Source organism: Nannobrachium achirus (assembly GCF_963921795.1).
Source record: "Nannobrachium achirus genome assembly, chromosome: 15".
Taxonomy (NCBI): Eukaryota; Metazoa; Chordata; class Actinopteri; order Myctophiformes; family Myctophidae; genus Nannobrachium; species Nannobrachium achirus.
In genome coordinates, this window is record NC_137822.1 from 26,851,871 (window position 1) to 26,876,214 (window position 24,344).

The 24,344-nt window shown below is 42.5% G+C and overlaps 2 protein-coding genes across 3 annotated transcripts in view; one reads left to right on the forward strand and one right to left on the reverse strand.

The window, feature by feature from the left end:
- The window catches only part of igsf9a (immunoglobulin superfamily, member 9a), a 63,967-nt gene extending 55,633 nt beyond the window's left edge, over nt 1-8,334 (forward strand). The window contains exons 18-22 of one of the 2 annotated variants that reach the window (XM_080743280.1): nt 265-301; nt 599-2,882; nt 4,324-4,568; nt 6,170-6,249; nt 6,741-8,334. In XM_080743280.1, coding sequence (XP_080599406.1) covers nt 265-301; nt 599-2,882; nt 4,324-4,568; nt 6,170-6,249; nt 6,741-6,904 — 2,810 coding nt within the window. In that variant the 3' untranslated portion in view covers nt 6,905-8,334. Of the gene's footprint in view, nt 1-264; nt 302-598; nt 2,883-3,988; nt 4,254-4,323; nt 4,569-6,169; nt 6,250-6,740 lie in introns of those variants that run through there. The other variant, XM_080743281.1, reaches the window with a different exon arrangement.
- The window catches only part of LOC308300086 (putative flavin-containing monoamine oxidase A), a 599,107-nt gene that overhangs the window by 233,396 nt on the left and 341,367 nt on the right, over nt 1-24,344 (reverse strand). The window lies entirely within an intron of this gene.

The following is a 24,344-nucleotide window of genomic DNA, read 5'->3' on the forward strand; positions in this document are numbered from 1 at the left end:
GTGGAATTTGGCGGTGCACTTGTCCCCGCCCGCTTGTCCATTCAGTTGTAAAAGTTATTGATGTCATTTACATTACTTGCTAATTAGGGCCATTTCTCATTAGTGGCTGATGAATATGAGTGTAATTAACTTTTTGGACACGGCTTGGTGCCTCGGGCCTTGTAATGGGATCTTATTGGGGTTGATTATGTTTTTTCCTTTCTTGGTCACCATGCTTGTACCATAATGAGTCAGATACCATCTTACCCCTTCCCTCCCTTCCAGATCCACCTCCCGTCATCTTCAAATGTCCCCCAACCATGTAAGTATCTTAATTCTGTTGTCATGTCATTGTAACACCATTGCCATCTTTTTATGCCTCCTTTGGAAATTAAAAGTTTGAATTATGGCTCTTGTCTTATTTCCTGTTACATGTCCTTTCCCACTTTTATTTTCTTCCTAATTTTCACACATGACTCTTTCTGACTCTCTCTGTTTCGCTCTATTTCTTTTATCCCCCCTCAAACACTCACACACACACACTTATTATTTCTGTCTCCATCTCCCCCTCTCCTCCTCCTGTCTTTCTTTCCTTCTCACTGCTTGCTTTCTCTCCTAGGAGGGCGTCAGGTGGTGGCAGCCCAGACAGCGTGCTGAAGAAGAATTTACTCCACCCTCACAACCTCTATCCGACCACCTCATCCACAACCTCCTCCTCGTGCTCGTCTGCAGGCCATTCCTCCGTCATCAAGGGCGGCCACATCGAGTACCAAGGCCAGCGTCAGCAGCTCCTGTCCTCCGCCCGGGACTTTCCGAACAGCAGCCACCAACCCCAGAGAGTCCACCTCAAGAGGGCGCTGTCGTCTCCAATCTCCCCTCCTCTGGAGTTCATCTCCAGGGGTCCAGATGGACGCTTTATAGTGCAGCCTTATGACCAGGCGTCCACGCTGAACACCTACACCAGGAGAGGCCTGAGAAAGGACTATTCCCAACATCCCGGTGTCCAGAGGTCCATGTCCCTGTACTCGCAGAGGGGGGACAGGAAAGAGACGCCGTTTGTGCTCTCAGTAGACCTGCCGCCATTCGGACCTGCCTCGGAAATGCCTGCGAGCCGAGTGTCGCGTGACATGGCCAAGTACCTATCCCTCCATGACCAGTACATGTTGGACGACGAGGGGGACTACAAGGGCTGTGCCGACCAGAACAGCCTCTACTCAGATACCACGCAAAGCTCGGCTGCCTTCTCCCACCCTGGCAGAGAACTCAGTCCTGCGTACCCCACGCTGAAGAGCGTCGGCCAGCCCTCCACCACCGCCAGCAATCTGGTACTCCAGATGGAGCACGAGAGGGAGAGGGGTAACCTGAGCCGCTGTCTGAAATTGGCCCAGGAGAGGGAGGAGCTGGAGAGGGAACTTCGGAAGTACACACTGGAGAGGAGCGAGAGAGAGGAAGACAGAGGCATGGAGGAACTAGGCAGGAACGTGGAGGGGGGAGAGTCAGGAGAACTTGTGTGGAAATGCAAGGGAAACACTTTTCCTCACAGTCATCTCCAACGCGGCAGGGGAAGTTATGCTCTGTCAACAGGCCCTTCTCATTCACCCTACATCCAGTGGGAAGACCCTGCTTTTAATTCCACTCCTACGTTGGTCCTTGCGCAGCGCACACTTAATAGGCCTATGTCTGTCAGCCCCTTATGTTATGACTCTATCGCCCAGTATTCTGAGCCGTCGTTTACCAAACAGGCCTCCCACAAAACCGAGGAGGCCGGTAGACAATCACAGAGATTAGCTCTCCCACATCTCTCCTTAAAGCATCAGAGACATGGCAGGGTACAGGCAGAGCCAGAGGGCTATGATAATTCTCCACAATCCCCAGACCTAGAGATGCAAAGGAATGATTCAGGCTCCAGGGCATGGAAGCGAAGCAATCTTTGCCGTGACAGCCGCTCGTCACTGTCACATTCCTCTGGCAAGAAATATAATGAGATGTGTAATTTTCCCATCACTGCAGTGCCGCAGCCCTGCTCAGAAGCAGATATAGCAGTGTGCGTTGAGATGAGTGTTGATGAGCCAGAATTGGTGGCCTCTGTAACGCCCACAAAACCTCTCATGCACCAGAGTGTTGCCTGTTGTTTACAGGAAGATTCATTTGCTCAGAAAGGACTGTATGAGCAAATTAACAAAACAAGCTTTACCTGCCAGAGCCCAACACCTGAGCAGCAACGTGAGAGGAGATGTGAGAGGCCTAACAGAACACCAAACTCCCTCCCTCCGGGGCCACATTTCTGGAAATCCGTGAGCCGAGGCTCTCAGAGGATGGATTACCACCAGCGAAGCAAGAGTTTAGACTCCAAGAGGCAGAGTCACAAGAATTTCTTGACGCCTGACGCCTGGATAGACTCTCTCAGCCAGGAGAACTGCTCCGCCTCTTTCAGTTCAGACTCTATGGTATGGGCCCCGCGGAGCACTCCGAGCTTGGAGAACCCCAAACCGGGAGCTAATGCTTCTTCCCGTTCTCCTGTTCCTCCGTCCCACTCTGTAGAACCCCCAACTCCTGCCTCTCCTCCGATTCCCAGCGCTGAACCTCTATCTCTGAGAGGGTGCTCAATTAAGCTTAACCCAAATCCTGCAGTGCCGTCAGGTCATCCACCCCGCCACGATCCAGATAGGCAGACGTCTAACTTCGCAGACAGCTCCACCAGGTGGTCCCTCGCCCACAAGGAGGCGCTTGGGTCAGTGCAGCGCACGGACACCATGAAGGAATCTCCCAGAGATCCACCACCACACAGCATGGGGAGTTCAGAGATGGGTCATGCTGACTCTAGGCTCCCTGAAAGCAGTGTGGGGCCACCGCAGTCCTCCAGGTGCTGGCCGTCCTCCCCACTGCCCCGAGGAGGGAAGAAGGTGAGGGAAGATAAAAAAAGAAGCAGTGGTGTAAAGCAGTGGTTCTCCACCTGTGGGTCGGGCCCCCCAGGGGGGGCCCCAAATTATTTTGGGGGGTCCCCAGATGATTGGCTTAATGTGCAACATTGTTTTCCTCACTCTACAGTAAACAAATCAACATAACGTTTAAGTGTATAGAGGGTATCTGCACATTTCTAAAGTGACATTTTAAGGACCTTTTAATACCTCTAAAATGACAAATGAAACATTGGCCAAATTGTCAAATATTAGAGGCAGAAATTGTGAAAATAGCTGATCTACATGCTCATTGTGAGCATGTAGATCTGCTATTTTCACAATAGAACCGTGTTATACAAAATGTTGAGAACCACTGGTGTAAAGTAACTATTATTTTATTTAGTACCGTACTTAAGTACAATTTTGAAGGTATTTGTACTTTACTTGAGTATTTCCAATAATTTTACTTCCACTCCACTACATCTCGGATCCAAATATTTTACCTCTACCCAACTACGTTTATTTGAAAACTTTAGTCACCAGTTACTTGGCAACACAGAAAGGGGGGGGGTGGCTTTTTTCTTATTTCCACATACTGTAACAACTCAAAGGTATATTAATGACATAGTTCAATATTGAAAATGGGTGGTTCTCCCCTTTAACCACTTATATACATTTTGATCATTTGAAAATAGATGATTTACAGATCCGATTTACAGATCTGCTATTTTAAAAAAAAATTGACATTACATTACTTTCACTTTTGGTACATTGTGTACATTTCTATACCAATACTGTACTTGTGTACTTTTACTTAAAGTTGTACTATGTAACTTTTTTTATAAAACAAATCTTAAAATTCTCCTAACTATTAAATCACAAAAGTTTTAGAAGATCCGCGCCGTGAATTTCAGCCTGTAAAGCCTTCTCTATATATGTAAACTGTGATCCTTGCCGGGGACCGGATCTCGCGCCAAAATTGCGTCATCACACTACCGGCCAATCACAGCGAGGGTTATACAACTGCCGGCCAATCACAGCGCATCTTGAAGTGGAATCGCTATGGCTGCCATATTTGTTGTCACCCGTTTGTACCATCCCGTCTCTAGGTAATTTCGCCTACCAGGCAGGGTGAAGGAGTCCGTATCTCTGGAATTACTGAACACACAGGAACAAGGGACCCCTCTAAAGATAGATCTCAGCGAGGTGGAGGCAGACGCGGGGGTCTGAAGGTACGAAAAACGGCCGAAAGACGCGGACGCGACCGCGGTTTGCTATAGGGCTAATGACCACTAGTTGGGCATCTTACACAGTATAGCTTTAAGTAAATCTTCTATTCCAGACTTTGTTTGTAAAAAAAATATAGTATTTGTATAGTATATTGCAGTATGGATACTTTTACTTAAGTAACAAACGTGAGTACCTTTTTCCATCACTGATTAAGGAAGCGGAGGTTGCTGAGGGTCACGGTGGCCAGGAGGAGGTTGAGATGGGTGCCTATGGACGTGTGCCAGAGTCTGGAGGCAGCTACAGCAGCTACGCCAGCAGTGGCAGAGGGAGTTTAGAGCCCGCTAGTGGACGCCTGTCCCTCTGCCTGTCCCCCACTCACACAATCTCACCCGAGACTGTCGAGGAGAGCCAGGCGGACACGGAGGGCAAGATCGCTGACCACAGGGATCCAAGCAAAAGGTACTACTGTAGATCAGGGGTGGGCAACTTTGATGATGGAGAGGGCCACTATATTTTCACACTCACTCCAGAGGGCGACAATGCATATACAGTCAAAAATAGCAAAAATAGCTGATCTACAAGCTCAAAACACGTCGCAGTGCGACGCGTTTTGAGCTGCTATTTTTTAATTGGAATCCCAAACTTTGTTTAGCTACTTTTTAATTGGAATCCTGAAAAGTAACAATTTGATTTAATTTCAAATGCATCTCTATGTTCTTATGTTAATTTTGTGAACTTAAATACAAATATATTGGACATATTGGACAAAAAGCTTGGTAATTAACTCATTCTGTGCCAATCACGTGTATACACGTGATATATTAGCGCATCCCACAGTGCCAATCACGTGTATACACGTGATTCAAAAAAAAAAAAAAAAAAATTTTTTGAAATTTTTTTTTTGATTTTTTTTTTTTGGACCCCATCAAAACTAGTGAACATGATTTCAATCGCGATTTTGCATGTTTAACCCCCATACAACCCCCATACAACTCAGGTAGCAGACCTCCAAGCTCACAACAGTGTAAAACATAATGGCTATTATCTCAAGAATGCCTGAACGGATTTCCAATCGGATTTTTTTGTTTGAAAGCTGTGAACAAACTGCACAAACCCACAACAATGCAATCCAGGATTGCATTGGATTTTTTAGAGCTCATTCTTCTCTGTTTTTTTCCCATGCATGAGGTGTGCAAGGTTTAATCATGGCTAAGTTGACGAAAATAAGGCTTTTAAAATGCTTGGTAGCCAATAGCTAACTTCAAGCTAACTTCATCCTCTTCCTGTACATGCACAAAGGAAAGTGTTTAGGCAAGTCATGGCTGCAGGGCTTCTGCATATACCAGCATATCTCTATGGGATTGTCTGTGGCACACTTGGCCCCCTCTAGTGGTGAAAGGGTGGCATTAAATGAGTTAAGCTGCTAATATAGACTGAAGTAATTAAAGCGGGTCACGTTTGCATGGTTGGAAATGGAATTGTAACAGCTGAAATACTATATCATTATATCAATATTAACCTGCGGGCCGCATTAATTGAAGGTGGGGGCCGCCAGTTGCCCGTGTACTAGATAATGTTGTTAACCCGGATGAACTTTCAGTTCACCCGATCATTCCAGACATTTCCATGTAAGAGAAAACGGGCAACGATAAGAGTGTCACTGCATTTTACAAATATACAGTATTGGAGAAAGAAATACCTGTGCCAAGTCGGCACCATTTAAATATGGCTTGGAATTATTCATAAATATAACAGAGACGTGTCAAAGCAAGAGGAAGAGGAAGGAATCTGATTTGGGAGTGTAATTGACAAGTGCATCGTGTGTGTGTGTGTGTGTGTGCGTGCGTGCGTGCGTGCGTGCGTGCGTGCGTGTGTGCACGCGCGCGCCTAAGGTGTTTCTCTGTTCATATCTCTGTGTCGTAACACAAACACTTCCTGGTTCAACAGCTCCTACCGTACGTGCAAACTGGCACATGCATATTTGTGAATGTTTGTGTGATTACCCCTTAAATGTATACTGATTGTGGACACTGCTTTTTTCCCAATGTTGTGCTCTCCAGAAGGCCCTCTGTTGATGAGAATTACGAGTGGGATACAGACGTATCCTTGGATCCTGGAGGCCTTGAAGATGAGGGAAGAGGTAAAGTTGTGCACAAATTAAATGTGCTTTGATTTTAGACGGAGGCACTTTTTCTCCAAGAAGGGCAGCTATTGCTCTGCATATTCTAACAACCTCCCCTCCGTTCACACTCGACCCAGCAAAGTGATTGAATTTGTTTCTGGGTCTCTGCTCCTCATTCTGAATGATTACATCGCTACATGCATATGGTATGAGACTATGTGCATAGATTAGGCTGGCTGGAGAGCTGCACTGCAAAATCATGACTGTTCATTTAACTCTGCGAGTGTAAAAATGGGCCCCTCGTTGACTGGGGTCCCCCAGGGGTCTATACTAGTTCTCCTCTTTTTTCCCCCCCTGATCTACACCATATCTCTTTGCCGGAATAGCCGATCTGCATACACTGTTGTGAGCTTGTACTGTAGATCTGCTATTTTTGCCGAATGCCTATTATGACATGCCCAGAATAGGGTTGCTAATAGTGGTTAAACTAACACACAGGATTTCTCCAGGTTCCTCAACCATAGGCCTGCACCCCTCAGCGCAGCTACAGAAGGCAGACAGCATGCAGCTCTCTGCCAAGGCAGTAAAAGAATTCAAGCAGCCCTCTTCGCCCCAGGGGAATGTTCAGGCATACTTCTACACTGAACCCGAGACAGAGACTGTCCTGTTCTGACAGCTTGAGCCCTCAGCTCGACATACGGTGGTGATGTGACATTTGCTTATTGATTCACATCATTCACTGCCACTGACGTTTTGACTGTGCCGTCTCCCCAGTGTTGGGCCGACCTAATTTCAGTTTTTTGCCTCCCAGAAGATGTAACTTGGAGCCTTTCCTGTAAATATTTGTAGAACAATGTCATGTTGTTGTTGTCTGTCCCAATTAATAGAAGTCACCATGATTACTGGGGCATATTAAAGCAAAGAGAATTAATGTAGACATAAACAACCATTGTGCACTTATGCTGACCTCTAAACATCCATTTTAGAGTTGTGGTCCATCAACGACACCACAATCCTTTACTGATTTAATATTTTATGTTGAGACTGTCTGCCAAGCCTTAATGAAATTGCTTGTATCTCAGTGTGATTTTTGATGTAGATTTCGTTTTTCAGTCATGACTTCATTACTTATTATATCTTTACCTCTATAGCCCCATCCACGAAGCATAATAATAATAATGCAACCCTAATGATGATGATAATAATAAGAATAAGAAGAGGAAGAAAAACGGATAGATCTGAAAAACAAGCAAGAGATTACAGCTTTAAATTCTATCATCTGTGAGCTGTTGAATACATTTAGCAGTCATCTCCTTTGTTTCACTGTCTATTATTTGGTCATGGTTGACAAATAAATGAATTTTACCAGCACACGGGGAGGAATGAAGTCTACCAGTACAACGTAAAAGAAAAATGTATTCGCCTTAAAACCTTTTCTCAAAGGAACTCCTAAAACCTCATTTAATATGGGTCAGTTAAAGTGTCAGTTAAATACTATAAATGATGCTGATAAAAAACAAGTTCCATTCTCAGCAGTTTGTTGCCACTTACTGTAAGGCCATGGCATTATTCATCCAAAGTATCAACCCTATGGTAGCAGGGTACTGCAGGGTATCCATACCATAACTGAAATCCGATGGTTATTCTGCATTTGCAGAAGTCCATGAATGATCAAACTCAGAAAAGTGCTGCTCTTATAGGAGCTGCAGAAAAGTTCTAAAATTCACAATTCACCACATAAGGATAACAGATACAGATATTACTGTTTGTTTCTGTATTTGGGATCAGCTTGTTTTTCTTATGAAGTAATTTGACCTGTTCACAGTTATTGATATTGAGAGCCAACAGGGAAAAAGCCTGAATGCCAGGCTTGACAGCATATCCCCCGGGCAGCTCATATTTAGATTGACTGTCGCTGAACTTCTTTGGCAACGTGTTATGAAAAGTGGATTTCAATTTCAGTAAAGGGTATTTCATTGGGGGATGTCTGCACCTTGGTGAGGGGACAGGAGCTTAAAACTGCTGTAGTCAGGGGTGGATTTAGAGATTTTTATACAATATTTTTATGTATTTAAACTGCCATTTTACCTCCTCACCCTACAATAAAAAGAATTGTGTAATAATTGTTGTGTTCGCGTGTCGTGCATATTCCCTGTGAGCTTGTGCTGTGCATTCTCCTGTCAGGGTTTAGCCAATGACAGTGCTGTTATGTTCTGATGACTCCGGCTAAGCAGTTTGTACATGAGACTCTCTGGTTTGTATGTCAAGCATACTTTGAGAGATAAACAAATGAAACCAACTCACCGACTTGAGAGTTGTTGGCAAGACAGTACATTTTGTTGACAAGGATGCCTGAATGTTCATTTTTCTTCGTTGGGTGAAGGCGTGAAGCACCAGTGCTGTGGGCTTGCTGAAGGAAAGTCTTTTTTTAGTTTTTGGCATTTGTTGCTTTATTAGTTGGTAGAATTCTTCCAATGAAGCTGTAACAACATGTTCATGTTTCTACAGTGAAACATGATGCTCAAAATATTTTTTGTTTGTTGTCGCAGTGTCTGCGCGACCTACGCCTCCTGTTTTGGAGGAGCTAAAGCAAGGAAACCATGATATAACGATGCACACAATCTGATTTATTCAAACAGACCGCTGTTTTAGGGAGAAAAAGAAGAAAGAAACCTGCCTGTGGTGGTCCCCTGGTGTCTCGGGGCCAGTTTAATTTGAAAAAGTTGAAACACAGCTAAATCCACCCCTGGCTGTAAGATCTACAGTATTTACTTAGCGAGGATTCTTTTCAAGTGGAATGTGGCATTGAAAGTTTCACTTTTATTACGCTCAGCATCTGCCAGCAATAATTTGCCCACGCAAGAAAACCGTTCCGAATGTAAAGGAATGTAATTTCCCAATGGTAACCCTCAAGTAACATAGATTTTGATATAGGATTATTATAGGGTCACAGGGTCAGGGTACTAAAGTATCGTTCGATTTTCAATAGGAATTCAATTTTAAAAAATCATTTTTCTCTCAATTTTTTAATTTTCCAGCTCCCCATAAAATCAAATATTGGTTCATTTTTCCAATTTTCTAGCTTGCAAAAAAATCAGGAAAATGCTTCAATTTTGCTTCAATTTTTTAAATGTGTGATTCGTCTTTGTCATTATTTGATTTGGAACCGACAAAGGAAAAACATCTTTAAAAAAGGTATTTTTCATTTTTTACCACATTACGAATATCAAAAAATTGACCAATTTTTTCAATTTTCTAGCTTGCAAAAAAATCAGGAAAATGCTTCAATTTTTTAAATGTGTGATTCATATTTGTCATTATTTGATTTGGAACCGACAAAGGAAAAACATCTTTAAAAAAGGTATTTTTCATTTTTTTACCACATTACGAATATCAAAAAATGGACCAATTTTTCAAATGTTCTAGCTTGCAAAGAAATCAGGAAAATGCTTAAAATTTGCTCAATTTTTTGAATGTGTGATTCATATTTTGGCATTATTTGATTTGGAACCGACAAACAAAAAATAGGCCCATTATTCAATTTTCAAGTCCAGGAAAGAAATCGTCATCATGAATGTCACGTGACCACGTGTCAAGTCACATGGTACACAACTTCAAAATAAAAGCTGTAGGCTAGTCTAACATCCAACAAGTAATAGGATCAACATGCAGGCAGGCAGGGGGTCCATGAGGGGTTTACAAGGGGGTCCATGGCTGGTTCCCAAAGTGTGGTTTGGGGACCCCCAGGGTTTCTATGGCTGGTTCACAACAGCCTGGTACACGTACAGCCATGGCTGGTTCCCAAAGTGTGGTTCGGGGACCTCTGGAGGTCCATGACGGATTTCCAAGGGGGTCCATGGCTGGTTCTCAAAGTGTGGTTCGGGGACCTCTGGGGGTCCCTGAGGGGTTTCCAAGGGGGTCCATGGCTGGTTAGCAATAAGTGTGTTTAATTGCGACCGTAGTAGGTCGCAGTTACTTTTACACTCTCTACTATCCAAACCTCCACCAGCCGTCAGCCTGTCCTTCCCTCCGTCACGTCACTCGTCACACGTCACACTTTCCCCCTACTCATATCTCCGCCACCGTTGCCCCGATCCATGCCAAAATTTCCATACAAACTCCTTGCCTGCCAAACTACAACCTCGAAGGACCCCCGGAGCTCCAGGGACCCCCAGGTCCCTGGGGGACCCCCAGGTGTAAAAAATGACCAAATGTGCAAAAAAGACCACCCCAAAGGGGCTGCTCACGGGGAATTCCCGGGGACCACCGACTCCTGGTGCTCCAGAACGGATGCAAAAGTGGTGGCGCCCCCAGTGGAGGACCCCCTCCACTGCAGCTCACATAAAATGCCTTAACTCGGGCTAGGAGCGACCGGGAGAGCCGGGGCCGGTACCTATTCGTCCGCCTCGGCAGCGCGGAGACCCCACCTCTCATTTCTCATATGGCCCTCTTCTAGCGCCACCATGAGGCCGATTCTGCAAAACACATTTTTGGACACTGCTCCTAAAATGTTTGCCCTAAAATCACACAAATCGGTACACAGTATGTCTACACTCATGTCATCAACTTGGATCTGTCCCATATAGCGCCACCTTCAGGCCGATTTTTTAAAACACATTTTTGGACACTGCTCCTACAATCTTTGCCCTAAAATCACGCAAATCGCTACACAGTATGTCTACACTCATCTCATCAACATGGATCTGTCCCATTTAGCGCCACCTTCAGGCCGATTTTTTTAAACACATTTTTGGACACTGCTCCTACAGATTTTGCCCTAAAATCACACAAATCGCACAGTATCTCTACAGTCATGTAATCAAAACGCATCTGTCCCATCCAGCGCCACCATCAGGACGATTTTGGTAAAACAAACTTTTGGCCTTTTTGTGGAGATAAGCGACCAACGGTCGCTTATCTCCCGATTAGGGAGTCTTACTGGTAGTGTAATAGGTGAAATAGTGTAATAGTGCATTCTTATCAAAACCTCCACCAGCTGTCAGTCTGTCAGTCAGTCTGTCAGTCAGACTTTCAGTCACACTTTTGCCCTTCTCATAGTGGTTTTGGCTGCCAAACCACTACCCCATTTCTCCCTCTTCTAGCGCCACCATGAGGCCGCTTCTTGCAAAACACATACTTTTTTGGACACTGCTCCTACAAATTCTGCCCTAAAATCACGTAAAGCGGTACACATTATGTCTACACTCATGTCATCAGCATGGATCTGTCCGAGATAGCGCCACCATCAGGGCATCCTAAAATCACGCTTTGCTGTGATTTTACGCTTTGCGTGATTTTACGGCAAAATCTGTAAAAGCAGAGTCCAAAAATGTGTTTGAAAAATCGCCCTGATGGTGGCGCTATCTTGGACAGTGTCAACCCAGTGTAGACATACTGTGTACCGCTTTGCGTGATTTTAGGGCAAAATTTGTAGGAGCAGTGTCCAAAAATGTGTTTTGCAAGAAGCGGCCTCATGGTGGCGCTAGAAGAGGGAGAAATGGGGGTAGTGGTTTGGCAGCCAAAATCACTATGAGAAGGGAAAAAGTGTGACTGAAAGTCTGACTGACAGACTGACTGACAGACTGACAGCTGGTGGAGGTTTTGATAGTAACTGCAACCTGACGGTCGCAATGACACTATTATATTATTACACTTATTACAATATTACACTATTACCCTTATTGCGCTATTACACTACCAGTAAGACTCCCTAATAGGGTGATTTTAGGGCAGTGTCCAAAAATGTGTTTTCAAAAATCGGCCTGAAGGTGGCGCTATATGGGACAGATCCATGTTGATGACACGAGTGTAGACATACTGTGTACCGATTTGCGTGATTTTAGGACAAAAAATTTAGGAGCTGTGTCCAAAAATTTGTTTTGCAAGAATCGGCCTCATGGTGGCGCTAGAAGAGGGTCATGTGTGAATTGATGGGTGGAGGTTGTGGTTTGGCAGGCAAGGAGTATGTGTGCAAAATTTGGCATGGATCTGGGCAACGGTTGCGGAGATATGAGCAGGGCAAAAGTGTGACGTGTGACAGACAGACAGACAGACTGACTGACTGACTGACTGACTGACGGACGGACGGACGGACGGACGGACGGACGGACGGACGGACGGACGGACTCACAGCTGGTCGAGGTTTTGATAGTAACTGCGACATAACGGTCGCAATAACATTTATGCTATTTCAATATTACAAGTAATGCACTATTACACTATTTCACCTATTACACTACCAGTAAGACTCCCTAATCGGGAGATAAGCGACCGTAGGTCACATGTATACACAAAGAGGGCTGTAACTGCCATTGGTTCCTAGTTGTGTGGGCAATGTGTAGACATACTGTGTACCGATGTGCGTGATTTTAGGGCAAAATCTGTAGGAGCAGTGTCCAAAAATGTGTTTAGCAAGAATCGGCCTCATGGTGGCGCTAGAAGAGGGCCATGTGAGAAATGAGGGGTGGGGTCTCCGCGTTGCCTTGGCGGACGAATAGGTACCGGCCCCGGCTCTCCCGGACGCTCCTAGCCCGAGTTACGGCATTTTATGTGAGCTGCAGTGGAGGGGGTCCTCCACTGGGGGCGCCACCACTTTGGCATCCGTTCTGGAGCAGCAGGAGTCGGTGGTCCCCGGGAATTCCCCGTGAGCAGCCCCGTTGGGGTGGTCATTTGGTCATTTTTGCATATTTGGTCATTTTTTACATCTGGGGGTCCCCCAGGGACCTGGGGGTCCCTGGAGGTCCGGGGGTCCATGGAGGTTGTAGTTTGGCAGGCAAGGAGCGTGTGTGCAAAATTTGGCATGGATCGGGCCAACGGTTGCGGAGATATGAGCAGGGCAATAGTGTGACGTGTGAGGTGTGACAGACAGAGGGACAGACAGACAGACAGACAGACAGACGGACAGTTTGTGCAGGCTGTGATAGTAAGTAGCGACCTACGGTCGCAATTACACTTATTGCTAACCAGCCATGGACCCTTTTGGAAACCCCTCAGGGACCCCCAGAGGTCCCCGAACCACATTTATTGCTAACCAGCCATGGACCCCCTTGGAAATCCGTCATGGACCTCAAGAGGTCCCCGAACCACACTTTGGGAACCAGCCATGGCTGTACGTGTACCAGGCTGTTGTGAACCAGCCATAGAAACCCTGGGGGTCCGCAAACCACACTTTGGGAACCAGCCATGGACCCCCTTGTAAACCCCTCATGGACCCCCTGCCTGCCTGCATGTTGATCCTATTACTTGGATGTTAGACTAGCCTACAGCTTTTATTTTGAAGTTGTGTACCATGTGACTTGACACGTGGTCACGTGACATTCATGATGACGATTTCTTTCCTGGACTTGAAAATTGAATAATGGGCCTATTTTTTGTTTGTCGGTTCCAAATCAAATAATGCCAAAATATGAATCACACATTCAAAAAATTGAGCAAATTTTAAGCATTTTCCTGATTTTTTTGTGGGCTAGAAAATTGGAAAAATGGGCCCATTTTTTGATTGTTGTAATGGGGTAAGAAATTAAGAAATACCTTTTTCAAGATGTTTTTCCTTTGTCGGTTCCAAATCAAATAATGACAAAGACGAATCACACATTTAAAAAATTTAAGCATTTTCCTGATGTTTTTGCAAGCTAGAAAATTGGAAAAATTGGTCCATTTTTTGATATTCGTAATGTGGTAAAAAAATGAAAAATACCTTTTTTAAAGATGTTTTTCCTTTGTCGGTTCCAAATCAAATAATGACAAATATGAATCACACATTTAAAAAATTGAAGCATTTTCCTGATTTTTTTGCAAGCTAGAAAATTGAAAAAATTGGTCAATTTTTTGATATTCGTAATGTGGTAAAAAATGAAAAATACCTTTTTTAAAGATGTTTTTCCTTTGTCGGTTCCAAATCAAATAATGACAAAGACGAATCACACATTTAAAAAATTGAAGCAAAATTGAAGCATTTTCCTGATTTTTTTGCAAGCTAGAAAATTGGAAAAATGAACCAATATTTGATTTTATGGGGAGCTGGAAAATTAGAAAATTGAGAGAAAAATGATTTTTTAAAATTGAATTCCTATTGAAAATCGAACGATACTTTAGTACCCTGACCTCACAGCTTTCCATTGCTGTTTTCAATTGCGAATACCAGAGTCGCATGGGATTGATGGGTCCACAGCTTTTCGGTTAATAACTTTAAAGATCCAATGAAATGAGAATTGCATATCTCAATTTGATTGTATAGATTAACAAAGCATACATTAACAAAGGACCTGTAATCTCAATTTCATTGTACATTATAAGTTAACAGACAACCTGTTAATATCTCTTTCAAGTTAACAAAGACCTGTTAATGTAAAGTTACAATTATTATTAGAACCCATCACAGTGGAAATGTACCTAAATACCCTTTGAAAAACTCCTTCTGGTTGGCAACAGACTCAGATTTAGAAATCCAATCTACTTACTGATGTAAAACGTCCAGAATGCACTGCATTAGGCAAATGTTTTTAATTTTCTATTTCCATAATGCTTTTTGGGTTGGGAACTTCCTCCATAGTTACAGTATGTGCAGCACTTAAAGCTACTGTTTGATGTTTACTGTCTTTCAGTAAACGTTATAATTTATTGTAGCTTGGGAAGTGTCAACTCTCAAGATTCTGTAATTAGTTGAAAACACCGTAAACAGCTTTTCTACAGATAATTGCAAATGCTAATTTGATGCTGTTTTGGCGAGGAAACAGGCAGACAGACACACAGATGGACAGATATACAGCTTTGTTTTGATTGATAAGATATTTCTGGACAACTGCCGATTTATATACTGTTGTTTTGGCAAGGAAAACAGGCAGACAGACACACAGGTGGACAGATATACAGCTTTGTTTTGATTGATAAGAGATTTCTGGACAACAGAGGGAGAGAGAGAGAGCGAGAGAGAGTGAGAGAGAGAGAGAGAAAGAGAGAGAGAGAGAGAGAGAGAGAGAGAGAGAGAGAGAGAGAGAGAGAGAGGGAGGGAGGGAGGGAGAGAAAGAGGGAGAAAGAGTTAGGTTAGAAAGAGAGATAGTTAGGTTAGTTCTGCTGCTTTGACAATGATTATATTGACTGTGCTTTTCTCACATTCAAATGGGATTCATATTACACTTAGTTATCAGTTATAAACCACTTAGTTATCAGTTGTAAACCAAAGACCCTTATCCTCAGAAAATTAATCAGGATAATGTCACAGAGAGATTTACATCCGTGAGAGATCACAGATTATGGAGTGGTACAAACTTATGTATTTATTTTGTACTCTTGTTTGTGGAAGACAGAATATGACAAATAAAGACAAAGCTGAATATGCTTAATGAATGTTGTCCTATATGGCGCTGTAATTATGTATATTTCAAAGCTGAAATTCTCTTATGCTTTCTCAAAGCAAAATTTCACTTTGTAATGCAACCTATTTATTCTTCAATATTTCAGTTCACGTATATGGTGTAACTGTGGACCTAGTGTGTGTGTGTGTGTGTGTGTGTGTGTGTGTGTGTGTGTGTGTGTGTGTGTGTGTGTGTGTGTGTGTGTGTGTGTGTGTGTGTGTGTGCGCGTGCGTGCGTGTTCAACTCTGGCATTAAAGGACCGCCCTGTTTCAACCTCTTCATATAATTGGTCCTCTAATGCTCATTATAAGTTTCCACCATTTCTGTCAGCATGGTCTGTCTCTCAGAGGAGGGCTGTGAACACTACCAGTGCATCGGCCATTTCAAACTAAATTGTGTTATTTTAATATTAATCCAAGAGCATATAAATACTAACCATAAAAAAATGACATTCTGGGAAATTGCAAGTGTGGTTACCTATTTATTAGGGCTGGGACTTTAACTGATTAATTTCGATTCATTAATTAATTACAGAAAATGTACGCAATGAAAAAGATTTACGCATTTTAATCGCGCTTAGTTTTTGCATCATAGAACCTTTCTCACTTGACGAGTTTCAGGCGGACGATCATACCGGTGCACCAACCAACAGTCAACAAACCCCAGCGTACGCAATGGGAGAAGCTTTTTTGCAAAACACATTTTTGCACACTGCTCCCTTTTTGAGTGATGTTTTCCGGCTTGTAAGGATGTCCAATCAGAGGTCAGAAAAGGGTTAATAACGAATGATATTGTGATGTCAAGTGAAGCATGACCAATCGTGTCTGATTGGACTTTATATTGTCCAAGATATCCAGCCTTACAACCCGGATAACACAGGCATTAGAGTTAGACCATTTATGACGATTGGTCACAGAAAACAATATGCTGTAAAAGTTAGTAAGTGGCATCATTCTTTATTGCTGGGATAGTGCTGTTTGACTGCTCAGGAAGTCCTATGAGTACTGTATCCAATATACTGTATAATGTAATATATTATGTCAAAGTGAAATATGTCTTTGAAGGCCCATTCTGCAACACTGTTTTCCTGACTAATGGATTTGTTTATATGCGATTCATTGTGTTTTTTTCTTTTCTTTTTTTTCTTATTCATTGTGTTTTTTTCTTTTTTTTTCTTTTTTTTTGTCAGGACTAGCCTAAACCTCTCTTAACAAATTTTCAGCCATGTTGCAAACGTAATTAAATGCAAACACATTTTCATTATTGTGCCAGAAAATATAATAATTGAGTGAAAATATACTCCTGATCCAGATGGCTAAATCAGATCACCCCCAAATCTTTGATTGATTGATTGAAGACGTTATTAGAAGTTTGCATTGAAAAGGGACAGTTTCATGACGGTACAATTCACTGGTACAAGGTCAACTAAAAGGAGATCCTAGTAAGCGTTTCTGCAACATTGAATGACAGACAGATAGAATAGAACACAGTACTATGCAGTAGATATAGTCAGAATATCGTCAGGGGGAGGGTAAGGCTGGGCTAGGTTTGTTTTTACCAGTTACGAACGGCTGCTGCCTGTAAGTGGTTTTTCAGGGGGATTTTAAAGGATGTTAGGGATCTACACTCCTTTAAGGCCTTCGGTAAGGCATTCCACATTTTGGTGGTATAGCAGGAGAACGAGTTTGACCATTTGTTTGACTTGACTCTGCATATAAGATGGCACATATGGGACATGTCACAACATTCTAAAATGGGTTTTGCACAATTAAAAGCTCTACTTTCTTTCATGTTAGTGGCTTTTTGATGTGAGATCCAAACTACACTGGTTTGAAGCAGGGGTCTCTGACTGGAACCGTTTGAACCTCAAACCCTTTGAGAATTTTGGCCAACTGGGAAAACCAGACTCATTACACCATGACTCTATGATGAGAATGAATACATAAATAAACAGAAACAGGCTCATATAGTATTTCCACCTATAGTAAAGAAAGCTCATGTCTAAAAAAAATTACTAGAACATCACACGGTCCCATCACTAATGTTCTTTTACAATAACTAGGCCAGCAATCTAAAACTTGAGGCCGATAGTGTCTTCTAAATCCGTAGTTCTCAAACTCTTTTGTACCAAGGACCCCCAAAATGATTTGTACCCCCACCCATTTGAAAATGTTTTGTACCCCCTGATAAATATATTATTAGTAAACAACAACACCTTCTTATTCCCATATGAGATACAATAATCCATCACACAGAAATAAGACAGGAGAGTGATCAGAGTGAGAATGGAATATTTACTATGGAGAGAGAGGATTCAAGACAGGTATACAGTACATAAATAATGGTTGGTTCGTGCTCTCTCTGACAAGATGGTGGTCAGACATTCGTATATAAAAGAATACAGTATATGACAGTTAGGTTGTGGGACTCATTGATTTGTTCCCATTATCAAAACAAGAAGACAGAGACACGTATAACCAAAACATGATCTCGTAGTCAGGGAAACCAGTCACCATGACCTGTAATCCACTAGCCTGAACTCACAGTACATCCAAAATATGGTCTCCTATACTGTGAGTTCAGACAGTAGTTCATAGAATATAACCTTATGTGGTCATATGAGCCTCATACACAAATACACAAATCATACAATTATCTATCATAATTCATATATATCACCCCCCCCCCCCCCCCCCCCCTTTGTGTTAATAATTCAACATTCAACATCTATCCACCTGTTTCCACAAGAATTTACTGTAGCATTATTTGCGGGACACTTCCGGAGAACAGCAGAAATACAAGCTCACGTCGTGTCGCAGATGCAACCGAGCTTGTAGATCACTCTCGGCTGCGGCGCCAGAAGCTGCCTGCACATTCTGCGCATTGTATTTCTTAGTACAACGGTCACGGTGCATGGCCGGATTTTTTTTTCTTTTCTTTTTTAATATAATTCGAATATATATTTTTTTACTTTCAAATGTACATTTTTGGAGCTGTGTGCAGCTCCCTATACGTGGCTGTGTGGGTCTGTCTGTGTGTGTGTGTGTATGTAGCCTGACTTTCGGCGCGTAACTAGTGCCGCACCATTTACGCCACTCGCGCAATATATACATCAAAACGTGCGGCTCGGCCGGGAATGGTGTTCTATTACCTTTCGTTCCGATCCGCCTTACCATGCCGACGTAATCGGCAAAAAACAACGCTTAATTGTCCCCATTGACTTATAATGGGACAATGCAAGAAATCACTTTCAAGTATTTTTTCTCTCGTAAACCATAGGAGCTACAGTTTCAAACCTCGGAGAGGAGATTCATAATGATTTTAAGAATGAATCGAAAAATAATTGCATCACTCGGCCTCATGGTGGCGCTATAACGGCCCACTTTACGTTTTGCCCCGTAACTCTTGAACCGTAGATCGGAAAATTAAAATTCTTTTTTCCCTGGATTCCTTGGGTCAAGACGCATCTCCCCATATAGGCCACACCCATTTGCGCCAGGATAGATTTTCCGCCATCTTGAATTTTCTCCAAAACACACTTTTTGCTCCTTTTCCTACATATTTTCTTCAAATGTCACAAAAATCGGTACACATGATCTACACACACACACACACACACACACACACACACACACAGCTCCACTTCACACGGGTGTGATTTTTGTACAATATTTGAGGAATATTCGATATTCGAATATTAATTTGGCAACCTTAACATACATACATACATACATACATACAGTTATAAGCAGTACATAGGCCTACATACCGAAAAGCAACCTCGCCCTAAAGGGCAAGGTCGCGCCATCTGTCCTGGCCATCTGTCTTCACCATATGGAATCTTTAGTGTGGTTTTTCTAACAGGGCATCATCTGGGATACAATCCCTTTTATGCACATATATGGAGATCCCTTCTCTGAGTATCTGATATCACTGATGTCACCTGTTTATGCCCATATATGGAGATCCCTGCTTTGGGTATCTGACATCACCTGTGATGTCACAGTGATGTGTCAGGGTAACCACAGTGTCAGGCGTTACCCGTCCAGACGGATACGGTCAAGCTTTGCCGGTTCTGATGGTAAACTGCAACCTATGGTTGCAACAAACAAACATACATATACCAGTAAGACTCCCTAATCGGGAGATAAGCGACCGTTGGTCGCTTATCTCCTGTCACACTGCTGACATCAGTATGACATCACACCGTACACAAATGACCCTTATATAAGACCGGCATTATCTACCGACAGATTAGTAACAAGATGTCAAAATCGTTGAAGGTTGAATCTCCAGATATGGAGATAACCAACACATCCCTCCATATATGGAGATAACCGACGAATCTCACTAAGTCTGACCTCACAAGCCCCATATTTGGACACGAACAACATATAACTCCATATATAGAGACATAGCTGCTGACATCAGTATGACATCACACTGCTGACATCAGTATGACATCACACCGTACACAAATGACCCTTATATAAGACCGGCATTATCTACCGACAGATTAGATGCAAGCAGGATCTCGACTCTGACACAACTCATCGGCTCATAAGCTGGTTCTCCCTCCATATATGGAGATAACCGACGAATCTCACTAAGTCTGACCTCACAAGCCCCATATTTGGACACGAACAACATATAACTCCATATATAGAGACATAGCTGCTGACATCAGTATGACATCACACTGCTGACATCAGTATGACATCACACCGTACACAAATGACCCTGACGGCACACACCAAGCAGTGTGATGTCATACTGATGCGGAGATATGAGCAGGGCAAAGGTGTGACGTGTGACCGACGGACGGACGGACGGACGGCCGGTGGAGGTTTTGATACTAAACTGCGACCTGACGGTCGCAATTACATGTAGACTCTATGTCTATGTACATGTATGACCCAAACGTTCTCATTGGCCAAGCTTCGAGCCATGCTTAATGAAATAAAACTCCTAAAAGGTACCGCTCACTTCACACTGGGTGTGATTTTTTCCCCCTTTTTTTTTATTAACTAGCCAATGCAAAAATCTAAAATGACAGATGTTTTCCCAGTTTTAATGGGTTAAGAATCTCCTCATTCTCTGTCAGACTTAAGGCCCATTCCCACTGGGCCAGATAAACAGATAAAATATATATATATATATCTGTGACAGATATTTTTCCTTTCAAGTGGATGGTAAGATACAGATAAAAAAAGATATCTGTGACCGATATTTTTTATCTGTATCTTACCATCCACTTGAATGGAGAAAGATATTTGTGTGGGAATGGGCCTTTAATCTTGAAACTGGTGCAGAATTACTGTAAATAATGTCTAGAAGAGCACAAAGAGAACTTTGGCCTATTGGAAAAGGCCATGGAAATATGAGTTTTACTTTACTTCCTTTATTATAATTTTTTTGTTATTTCCCTGTCCAAGTATAGCAGGTATTATGTTTGTATAAGAGAGCGATGAGGATGCAATTAGTGGACTTTTCCAGGGACAAGCCACAGCTATTATTATCTCCCATCAAGTGTAAAATTAGTACAATGAGTACAATTGACAGCAATAGAAATATTTTTTGCCCATGGCCGTGAATAATTTATAGATTGAAACAACATTTTTTTAATGTATTAGATTTTCGATCAGTCTTTCAATCACAACATTCCGAATGAGGGTCTTAGAATACACAGCATGAGAGAAATGAATTACCTCACACAATGCCTCCTAGCAGATTGGTGACGTGCCAAGGGAAAGAAGGCATCAGTTAAATGGTTCACAACAACACGGCATCCCACTTAACCCCCTGTTCACTGTCATTAAAGATGTGCTTTTGACACTGACCTTTGAAGAAATACAGTATCTGCTCTTGTTATCCTAAAATCAATAACCCTTATAGGGTTTCACACTTGTATTGATTCCAAATGTGTTCATTTAAACCTGTTGGTAAAATAGTAATGGAGTGTTTTATGTTTGCCCTCCAGTCCTCTATCCACTATTGGGACTGATAAGGCTTATTTTGTCCTCAGTGTCTGTTTACAGAGGCAGGTACCCTTTAAGTTGGGATTTGTGGCTCTTTCAGGATTAAACTGACTAATATTGTGTCCTTTGGGCAGAAACCTTTTATATCCAAAACCGTTAACTTACCTTTAAGGCAGTGGTTCTCAACCTTTTCAGGCCGTGACCCCCAAAATAATCATATTTTAACTGGAGACCCCCCACCCTGATGAGCACAAGAGTTGAGGAATTACATTTTGTATGAGACAGTTCTATTGTGAAAATTGCATTTCTACATGCTCACAAGTCACAACTATTTTCGCATTTTCTGCCTCTAATATTTGACAATTTGACCAATGTTTAATTTGTCATTTTAGATGTATTAAAAATAAATTGTCACTTTAGAAATGTGCATATAGTATACACTTAAACCTTATGTTGGTTTGTTTACTTTTGTGTGAGAAAACACATTAAGTTAATCATCTGGGGACCCCCCAAAATCATTTGGGGACCCCACAGGTTGAGAGCCACTGCTTTAAGGGAATGGAACCTGTATCCCAATGGATCCAATGTATTTATTATTTTGTCACAAGCTTGTTAATACTCCTGGTTAAATATGTATAAAACTCACAGATATAGTTAACGAGGCCTGGCATGCGCGCGCGCGCGCACACACACACACACACACACACACACACACACACACACACACACACACACACACACACACACACACACACACACACACACACACACACACACACACACACACACACACACACAGAAAATCTCTTCTTACAGTATATCTTGTGAGAAGTACAGTAACTGTCAAAAGTTATAAGAACAGTATACATGAATCATAGCCTAGCCCTAGAGCCTAAAAGTTACTTTTATCTTTGGTCAAGTGTTGAACCAGAACAATTTCCTTTTGAACAGCCCAGTAATAATAATAAGTCTAGGCTCAGGTTTTAGTTCTCCGGTGTGCTGACCTTGGGAATGAGTCAAAAAATAAACCAATTCAATCTGAATTGAGTCTAATTTTCTTTGACAAGAAAATAAAGAGAGACTATGGTAACTCTTATCTGAGTTGCTAAGGTGATGGGAAAATAAAAAGATACAAGCAAACTCATTCTCTGAATAAACATTAATTGAATCTTACAAAACGTATTTGGATGGTGTTAGACAAATTTGCCCATGAAGTAGGGATGACGGGATGTGGTGTTGGGTTAAGATGTATGTTTAAATTGAATTGCTAAATTGTGATATTATCTAACATAAATATCAAACATATCAGACAGTCTACATTTCCCAAAATCCTGTCAGACCAAAAGCAGGAATAAAACACCCCCGCCAGCAATAAACAATGAATGACCAGAGGGTAGGATATCAAAAGCATCGACATGTATCCTCCATCTCCCCTGCAAGCCCAACCCTGCACCTAGAGTAGTGGTTCTCAACCTGTGGGTCGGGAGTCGGGACCCCCAGGGGGGTCCACACATTTTTTTTGGGGTGGTCCCCACATGATTAACTTAATGTTGCAACATTGTTTTCTCACTCGACAGTAAACAAACCAGCTTAAAGTTTAGGTGTATAGATAGAGGGTATCTGCACATTTTAAGGACTTTTTAATACCTCTAAAACGACAAATTAAACATTGGCCAAATTGTCAAAAATTAGAGCGTTGCAAGGCGTTGTGAGCATGTAGATCTGCTATTCTCACAATAGAAATGTGTTGCCTCAACTCTTAGTGCTCGTTAGGGTGGGGGTCCCCAGTTAAAATATGATTATTTTGGTTGTCGTGGCCTGAAAGTGACCTAGAGTAGTGCCCCCACAACCTAGAATTATTTTCCTGCAGTGGTGTAGCAATTCCCTGCAGTGGTGTAGCTAAGTACATTTACCAAAGTACAATTTTGAGGTATTTGTACTTTAATTGAGTATTTCCAATTACCAATAATTTTACTTCTACTCACTACATTTATTTGACAACTAGTTACTAGTTACTTTGTTTTTTATTACTAAACATACCTGTACATTAGCCACTTCAGCCCTATATGTTATGTCCATTTGAAAATAGCCAATCTAGGCCTACAAGCTCACAAGGAAGTGATGCAATGTGAGCTTGTTAGATCTGCTATTTTCGAAAACTTGTGAAACAGGATATGCTGCATAATGATTACTTTAGTACTTTAAGTACATTCTGATAATACTTTTGTACTTTTCCTCAAGTACATTTTAAATTCCAGACTTTTACTTGCAACAGAGTATTTCTACATTTCTGCTTTTATTCCACCACTGTTGCCATGCATGCTGCAATGAACTTGTAAAATGGATTCTGTCTCGCCTCATGTGAGCATTCTATCCCCCAGCCAGAGGGAGGGCTGACTCACTGACTCACCTCGCCGCAGGAATCAAACTCTGAGTTGGCGACCAGTTCACACCATTCACCCACGCAGGTTGTCCCTCCGGCACCGTTTAGGCCTTACGGGGCCAACCCGCCATCCCTTCGCATTCAAAACAGTGGGGATGACGAGGTGCATGGCAAGAGTCCATTTGTCTCCAGAGTTATTTCAAGCCTTCGGTGGCTGCTCTCACAGCACGGTTACACAGCATCCGATGCCATCCAGCTTCCACCTGCATTTCCAGTCCTGTGACATGACACGCCTCCTCACATCACACGTTGAGGATGCTTATGCTCGTAAACAAGCAAATAAAGTAAATAAGGCTTTCTTGGATCTCCTTTTAGTTGACCTTGTACCAGTGAACTGTA